At 39.0% G+C, this 9,125-nt stretch overlaps 2 protein-coding genes across 2 annotated transcripts; one reads left to right on the top strand and one right to left on the bottom strand.

The window, feature by feature from the left end:
- Window positions 1-793: 793 nt before the first annotated feature.
- On the top strand, window positions 794-6,533 carry LOC110850641 (probable palmitoyltransferase ZDHHC8). Its single transcript, XM_022098115.2, has 8 exons — window positions 794-1,904; window positions 1,991-2,112; window positions 2,193-2,350; window positions 2,436-2,608; window positions 2,716-2,910; window positions 2,996-3,215; window positions 3,703-3,929; window positions 4,731-6,533. The coding sequence occupies exons 1-8, from the start codon at window positions 1,765-1,767 to the stop codon at window positions 5,728-5,730; spliced, it is 2,235 nt and encodes a 744-aa protein (XP_021953807.1). The 5' UTR covers window positions 794-1,764; the 3' UTR covers window positions 5,731-6,533.
- On the bottom strand, window positions 6,328-8,964 carry LOC110850642 (DDB1- and CUL4-associated factor 10 homolog). Its single transcript, XM_022098116.2, has 5 exons — window positions 8,576-8,964; window positions 8,190-8,513; window positions 7,944-8,112; window positions 7,625-7,834; window positions 6,328-7,541 (listed from the first exon to the last, which is right to left on the bottom strand). The coding sequence occupies exons 1-5, from the start codon at window positions 8,788-8,790 to the stop codon at window positions 6,783-6,785; spliced, it is 1,677 nt and encodes a 558-aa protein (XP_021953808.2). The 5' UTR covers window positions 8,791-8,964; the 3' UTR covers window positions 6,328-6,782.
- Window positions 8,965-9,125: the final 161 nt, after the last annotated feature.

The raw sequence follows: 9,125 nt of genomic DNA, 5'->3' as shown, positions 1-9,125 counted from the left end.
GTCAGTCAAAATATATGTATTTAAAAATATCTAAATAGATCAATTCATGTAAAACTTACAATTAGTTACTTGCTATAAATAACAAAGAGTTGACTTTTGTACACACTCCGAATTAGAAAAAATACGGTGGCTGCTTCAAGTTACAAATTGAATGACTACTTGGTTGTCTCATATTTGTAGTCTAAACAATGACTAAATTACGCTTGGTATTTATCAAAACGAAATATTTGCAACATGGCAAAGGGATTTAGATGACATTCGTCTATTGTTGAAATTTATTTTGTGTTATGTTTTTTATCTTGATCTTATAATTGATCTTGGTCTTTTACCTTTAGTATTCGGCGGATTTATCATTTATCCCATCTCCGAACACTTGGACCTTATCTCATAATTAATAATTAAATCTCGGTCGATGATTTTGACTTTCACTGCTATCCCATAATAATATTACATATCGCTTATGTCATCTCATCGTCATTTACAATGCTCCTCGTCGTATCGTAATATCATCCCATCTCATCTCATCACCCTGTAATTCCAATGAGGAAGGAACAAAGTGAGAAGAGAGGAAACTCTTTTTCGGTTCCCAGCAGCAGTTCCGGAGTTGCGCCGGACCTTTTTTCGGACTGGTGTACTGAACTGACTGACTGACTGACTGAATGACTGGATGTAGGTAGCTAATAGCATAATAAGTAAAGAGTAGGAGAAATCGGAGAATGGAAATAATGGGTGGGTAATCCTGTGTCCGACACTGGGTAGCGTGAAGCGAGATCAAAGTGAGACTAGTGCCATCGGTTTGGGCATTCGTGGTGGTGGTGCGACCAACAACAGTGATCTTGGGTTGGAAATTTGCGAAATTATGAATTCCTCTCTCTCTTGCCCTGGTCCTCCTTTTCACTCAGCCGAGACGTCAGCCACAGCAACGTCCAATTCCCACTAATTCCACTTTTCCAACCACTCCCACCCGCTCAAAGTTCGGAAACCTGTCCAACCTCCCACAAATCAAGGCCTATTTCATATTTTATTTCTTACGGTGGAGTGAATCCGAGCAAAACTTGTACAAAAGTGACCTGTGTGTCTCGAAAAAGCGTGGACGGTCAAGTGCCCTCATTTTACGATTAGCAATCAAAAATCAACCAACCACCCACCCACCCACATTGGCTGGACTTTTATTTCTGGGGTTAAATTGTGAGCAGATAATTCTGGGTGGGTGGACTGTCAGGAATTTGAGGAGAGAAGGAGGAGGAAGGCGGCCTTACATCAATATAATCAATTGCTCTGCTTAATAAATGCCATTTTAAATCAAAATTAATTAGTAGTAGGAATAATAGTAGTAGTGCTGATGTTATATCACGTTATTATTATGTATCTTGCCGATTATGATTCTGCGGTTGTGTCCAGTTTGCAATTTCTGCCTGACTGAATAATCCTAGTTGTGTCGTTCGTGATTAGTGTTATTTCGTGGGTATGATTGTGCGGCATCAGAATAAGACTCGTCATCAGTATTTCAAGAATAATGCATGTTTCACTAGTTGAGTATATTAAACCTAAGTCATTCATTTAGTGCCATTTTATAAAGAAGAAAAAAAAGAGAAAGTTTTTGCTATTATTAATTAGTTGGGGACACTTTTATGCAACTCTGCTACTTACTACGGTGAACTACTGATTGGTTGTGAACGCGTGCATTATTATTGTGAAAACTTCATTTATTAGAACTATAAGAGAAATGTGGGGGTGGTCATCGTGTGGAGAGCAGAACTGGTAATGCCGTTCTCAACCGGCGGAACGGATTCGAACAACGTAGGCGTCAAAATGTCAAAGTGCAAAGAAGTCAAACGGTACCTGCCGGCCACCGTTGCGTGGCTGCTTCTTATCTCGACGACGGCACTATTTTTTGTCTTCCTGTAAGAGAATTTTCGTACCAGAATGAATTGGCTCAATTAATTTTAATTGTGTGTGTAATAATTCACATTCTGTGTCTTTAATGCAGGACGGAGTGGTACGTATCAAACTATTCGATATGGATTCCTATTGGGGAGGGAATCGTAACGGTTGTGGTGGTGGCAAATTTCACCCTTGCTACCTTTATGGACCCTGGTATCATACCCAAAGGTGTGCTAGGAAAAAATATTCATTTGTGACATTCGTCAGTAAGAATGTTTTTATTAATTTGTGATTTTTTTTGTGCTCAGCAAATCGAGGGGAGGATGATAACGATGATCTCCGAGCACCTTTATACAAAACTGTGGAAGTGCATGGCATTACAGTTCGAATGAAGTGGTGCGTCACTTGCCAATTTTACCGTCCTCCAAGATGCTCGCACTGTAGTGTGTGCAACAATTGTATAGAGGTGTATAAATAATCAATCTTGCCAATTATAATTGTAGCGGTGTATTTTGTATGTTTGTACTTACTTGAATGTTTTTAACTTGCAGACTTTTGATCATCATTGCCCTTGGGTCAATAACTGCATTGGCCGGCGCAACTACCGTTATTTCTTTATGTTTTTATTATCCTTATCAGTTCACATGATTACAATTTTTGGACTTTGCTTTGCGTACATGTATCAACATATGGACCAAATGTCCCAAGCATCTTCGGTAGTATCGTAAGTCGTTCTTGTTCAACATTATTTTTTAAATATTGAAATTCTACTATACTATAAGATTTGATTAGATAATCAATTTTGAATCAATTTTACTATTTACATTATAGAATTTCTATCATGGTGGTGATTTCGATTTTGTTCATACCAATTTTGGGCTTAACGGGATTTCACATCATCCTTGTTTCTCGTGGCCGGACTACAAATGAACAAGTCACTGGGAAGTATCGTGGAGGCTATAATCCATTTTCTCGTGGGTGTTGTTTGAACTGCTGGTTTACGCTCTGTGGTCCTCATTATCCTTCGTAAGAAATCTTGGCTTTTTAGAATATGTAGTGATTTTATACATCGATTATCTGTGTTTAATTTGTTTTCTTATTAAAACTACAGACTGGACAAAGCAAAGCGGGCGACTGAAGCATCAAGTATTCGATTTATTGCAAACGCCAAGAACTCTAAAAAGACGTCACCTGAAACCGGGCCAATGATCCCCAACCCCATGGGTGGTCCTGGGAACCAGGTAAACGTGTACGTCGATAATGGAAACTATTCCCAGAAATCGTTGTCAGGAAACCTCCCCTCCCTGCATTCTCCCAGAAATTATCGCCAGGTAAGAATCTTTAGAGCTGGAGGAAAATCACAAAAGCAGGCAAATCAAATAATTCTTATTACTTGTGTCTCTTTTTCTCTCTTCGCTCTCTCCTTGGGGAGGGGGAAATTTTTGCTATCACTGCTCAATTCATATTCTATTCTATTTTACTGACTAATGAACCATGACTGATATTATATGTACTTGGCGATTCGGCACAACTGTCTCTTCTTCTTCTGATCTAACTACTACTATTTCTCTATGCAATCTGAAACTTGTGGGAGAATGCAGTCGAGTGAAGCTATCTATCTATATATTTCCTTTCGTACTGCATGCTTTTATATCATAGTGTCTTTGCGTTGCCAAATCTCACATTATTTTCCACATTATCCGCTTGCCAGAGTACCACTACACCTTAATAGTTTAAATAGATACCTAGAATACTATCTATTCCAAAAAGTTACATGTTTTAAAATATTTTAAATGTATTTTTTTGGACTTTTACTAGATGATGCCCACGTCCAATAGAGATGTATCCGATCACGACTTGGGGCTGCAAGCTTCACAATCAATAGACTGCGAGCCGACTCCTCCAATTCAACGGCACGGGTCTAAAAACAATTTTTTCTTACCCACCACTACCAATCAGGACGATATCGACATGAACCACGGGATGGGACATATACGTCACTATCGAGGTTACATTAACGGATCTCCACACCCTAATCGACAGAGGTATCGATATCAATATTGATTGAACTCGTGCTAGTCCAAAGAATGATATTATTCCCCTTCCTTAGTTCCTACCTATATACCTATATTTATTTGTTTATTATGCACAATTTAAAAATTGGGTGGGGGGAGGGTATGGGTAACTACTTTTTACTACAAGTTTTCCTAATTTTTTATTTTGAAAACGTCAAAATTCTTGTTATTTTGTATACCCTAGTTGTTAAGCTTATTTGCGTGTCTTTAACCTCCTCCATCATCTTCTTCCTATGCGCCTTTTATACACTAATGTAATGTTGTTAATGCCTTATTTCTGTCTGCGAAATGTCTTTTACCAAATGCAAAAGTAAACGACAATACTTTTTTCTCGTGTGTTGTGTTGAGTTTTATTCTTTTTTGGCTAATTATTCTCACAGCATTATGCATGCATGGTGGCAATTACTTAAGTATAATAATAATAATAATAATTCACTCATGGTCACACGTAAAATATTTAATAGTATAATTGAAACTACTTTACTGTCCCTGGAACGACGTTCTTCATACTTCTTGCAGCTGTCTATTTGCATCAATCATTTTATTCCAAGCTTGGTATTTTTACACGCACACCTTTTGCTTCATTCAACGGTATGGATTTTATCAAATGCAAATCCAACTCCTCCTAAATACTTACACTTTGCCCTCGTGTTTTTTATACTTTTTTACACAGGTAAAACACTACTCGGTGTGAAACTAGCAATTAAATTATTATATGAAGCAGTTTTTCTGATTAGTTAGGTAAATTAGAAATTGACCCTTTACTTTCAGGCCTTCAGACGGCATTGGTAGATCTTCCCGAAGCCACACCCCTGACTCTTTATCTTCCCCTAACGGAGATGGAATGGGTCTCGGTAATGGGAATATTGGCAGTCCGACCGCCATGCACCAGAAATTGCGAGCAATAGGAGGAATCCCAACCCCATTTGCGGCCTCGACGGCCAGCCCAATCACTCAACAACGCCTCTCAAATCCACCCACGCCAACTCAACAGCAGCAGCAACAACAAGGAAGGCCAGAGTTTATAGGCTTATCACAACAACAACATGTGGGTGGACCTCCCCTTCAGCAGCAGTACCCTTCACCTCGTCCCATGCACGGCCCACCCTACTACGACACGTACAACATGCCCAACGGAGAGCAGAGAAGAATCCTGTCCGAAGGGGAGCTCATGTACGATCGTCAGTACTTGATGTCACACGACCAGTCCGGTGGCGTCGTTGGTGGTGGACCAATTCGAGAACTTGCGAGCTCACCACAACGCGGCGTCTACATGTGGAAGGATAACTCACCCACTTCAGCTGTGGCCGGCAACTACTTTCACTCCAATCCTACCTCTCCTATTCAACACAACTTGGTGAACAATGGGAACGGAGGAGGCAATCGTGCATACATGCATCCCACTGGAGGAGTTTCTCACATGTCGTCATACAATCCAAATCAACAACCCAAATATGGTGCTGGTGCTGGAGGAATGAACCAAGTACCACTTTCTCCATCGGGTGGAAAGAAGAAAATGTATGGAGGGATGGGGATTTCAGCTACAGTACCAAACTCGATTTCCGATGGGATCAGACCAAGTCCCATTTCCCGAAGGCCTATGAGCTTCGTTCGAGCATTAGAAATGACTGATTCTTTAGAAATGTCGAATAGAACGCCAAATGCAAGTAGGAGCAGTCCAGCAGGGACGCCGAAAGGTCAAGGCCATATTAATGACATGACGTCGGAAAGGTCCAGTATTTATGATACAAATTACGAAATCTCGGTATAATCCTCCTCCTGCTCCTCCTATTCTGATAGGATTATGATTATTATGACCACGCCATTATTACTCGAGGTGAAAAAGGAGAAGAATTAAAAACAAGTAGAATGACACCAATAATACAAAACATCTCCACCATGTCCTACCACCTACCTACCTGTTTACTATTTATATAATTATCTAATGGCTTTCTCGGTTGGGGGACATACGTATTAGATAACATTATTCTTTTTGGGGATATTATTACTATATTGTTGATTATTTCTAGTTTTCCCCAGTGTGTGCGTGGCGTGTGAGTGAGTGAGCGATAGGTGAGGAAGCTCATCTTCGTGTTTTTATCTAGAACAGGTCAGACCAGAAACAAGAAGCATTTATATGAGCCTACTATTACGTGAGGTAGAAGTGCCCTCGTCATCGTCTTGGGTCGGGTATTATGATACATTGTGAGATCATAACTAATAATATATGTGGAAAAAATATTTTGACGATGACCACATTCTGTCGTATGTGTCAAAAATCCAGCAGACATTTAGGAATTGATTTCCTATATTAAAAAAAAAACTTTTTTAAAATGTTCAAGAAACCCCCCACAATTCTTGACTTTTCTCATACTTACTCATTAACTGATGATGATTAAGCGTTAACTATGGACTATATATTACGTGGAAATATACTACGACTATATATTTCTCCTTATTTATTGCTAATTTACTACCGTGTGACAAATAACATTTTATTAATAAAATATCAATTGTTGATTAAGTTTGGCGAAAAAACAAACAATAAACTGCTCTGCATTGAGAGATAAATGATTACTTTGGCTGACTTTGTATTATTTTACATATAAATTATTACACATGTAAATATTATTCATAAAGAACAAATCTCTTTTATAGGGATATATATAAATATTTGAGATAATTTATAATACCTATATTTATAATACCCTTTGTACCGATTGGTTTTATTTTTACGAGACTAAGTAAATCACAAAATTATTATTGAAGTATTAAATAAGCTTCAATACAAACCTTTAAAAAATGTAACAAAATATAAAAAAATTAGTGAAAATGTGAGAAATCATTTTCATAAAAATTGAATCGAAGTCTTAAATCATTATTGTGCTTCAGGGCTTTGTCAATCAGGTCTTGGTAGTTGTTCATCGGGGCTTTGCGCATCAGGTCATTGGGTACTTTCCACCACGTTACTTTCCCTTCTAGAGATCCACACACAATGATGGAATTATCCGGGGAAAACTTGGCGCACAGACAATTCTCAAATTTGGGAGGGGTGTTCCTCAAATAAGGTACCGTAAGGATAAACTCCTTCACTACCGTAAGGGGTTTATACTGGTTGTTCGTATCTTGAGCTACTGGATCGAATGAGTAATTGTTAAGATCGCCGTCAAAGCCTAGAAGCTGAAACCCTTGGGGACTAGGATCTAGGATAAGACGCCCACAACTCGAGAAACTGATTTCTTTGATCAATCCGTCCGAGAAGGGAGCACACTCTTTGTAATATTGAGAACGGTACATCTCCTGTGAGTTGACCTCGGTCTCATTCCACTGACTATATAGCATACTTAACCGCAATTTAGTCAATGTCGCATTCCGCAACAAATCCAATTCGACCTTGTCCGTTAATTTGACTGTTTTCCAAATCTTCCATTTGGACCTGGCATCTAAAAGGTCCCAGTTTACATTCTGTAACCATTCAGTAAACTCTTGAGAATAGTCGTCCTCCTCGTGAGGTTGTTGTTTAAGCTCCTCGGAGTTTGCAGGAACAACATTTCCAGAAGTCAAATCATAAACAGACAACCACTGTATATACACATTAAAAAATATATTAAATCATTAGCAAGAGAATAAAAAATATGATAAGTTTCAAAATAATGCACAAGTACTTCAAACTTTTTTTGGGGGCGATATGACGATGACTCTTCTCGGATACAACGAACAGCGCAGCAAGTCCCTTCTGGGTGGATGTCTAATGATTGACCAGATGAAAGAGAGTTGCCGTTGTATGGAACATAATGAACAATATCGAGACGGTTCCTAGTTTTGGCGAACGGGGGTATATATTTGTCCGTCTTAATTTCCTTCATAGCTGTCAGCTGCAACATTCAAAATCAGTAGTAGTTTTAAAGCTTTAGATATATATTATATCCAATATTCCGACACTACTAGTAAGTATGCATGACATGTACTAGCTGTTTCACATACATAATAATTCAGCGAATCCTTCTCCAAGTGTTCGAGATCCAGATTCTTAATAGCAAGCACATTTGTCCTCCAAGTAGTAATGTAGAGCGTATTGTCGAACGGGTTTAGCTTAGTGCGGCACAAGCCATCAAAATATAATAATGGATCGGATTCGAGTGCAGACGCCGGACTGGAACAAAATACGAATTAGTTAATTTTAATAATTTCACTAAAGCCTCAATACGTTATTATTATTATAACAAGTACCTGGTTAAGTCATAACTTCGTATGGTCTGATCGCAACCACTAGTGACCAATGATCTCCCATCATGCATGACATTCACATTCTTCACCCAGTTCTTATGACCCACACACTTCTTTACCCAACTCGCCATTTTTCTCAAATCCCAAACAAGAACTGTTTTATCATCCGAATAACTAGCAAAGTAGTTACTATCAATTTCTGTGCATCCGTTGGCCGCGTCAAAATGCCCGTCTGAAGTACTTGGAGGAGTGTGCATCACATTCGCTTGAGTTCTTCGGTCATGAATGTTGACAATTCCGTCGCCATGAGCAGAAAGCAGCATATTCCTAAAATAAAAAATAGATATGTAAGAACGACAATAAAATCTTTTACCACGAACCAGTCTTACCCATTTCGACACCACTCAAGCCCATACACCGGCGAGGGGGTATATCGTTGATACTTTTGAAACGAAGTTTTATTCGACATCTTCATATTTTTTATGGTATTGTCTAACAAGCCTCGTTTCAGATTATCGCGACCTTTTGGGGTCAGCTCACCCTTTGCGAGTTGGAAGAGCAACCTGGGTAAATTACCCTCTCCGGCACCCCGACCCGGCTCCATTTTGATTTTACTTTTGAAATACGAACAAAAAACGATAATTAATTTTTCGCTTTAAACAACTACTAAATAACAAATTAGCGATTATCAAAGGTAAAAGAAATACTCTTCTAAATGCGAGCACCAGCCAACCAAGTGACACTACTTCAGCTGCTGCTGGGTGAGAAGGAAGAAGCCGAGTGGGCAAAGCGTGCACGTGGTAAGAATGAGTCCAAGAGGCCTCTTGGCTTTCTATGCATTGTTCTTCTCAGCATCGAGTCGTATAAACAACAGCAGCAGCCTCACCGTGAAGAAATTCATGCTAAAAATGCACATCGCAATTTTGCATGCATGCAAAT

This window comes from Folsomia candida, unplaced genomic scaffold (assembly GCF_002217175.1).
Source record: "Folsomia candida strain VU population unplaced genomic scaffold, ASM221717v1 Fcan01_Sc006, whole genome shotgun sequence".
Classification (NCBI taxonomy): Eukaryota; Metazoa; Arthropoda; class Collembola; order Entomobryomorpha; family Isotomidae; genus Folsomia; species Folsomia candida.
Note: the sequence above shows the minus strand (reverse complement) of the source record. Positions and strands in the feature narration are given on the sequence as shown.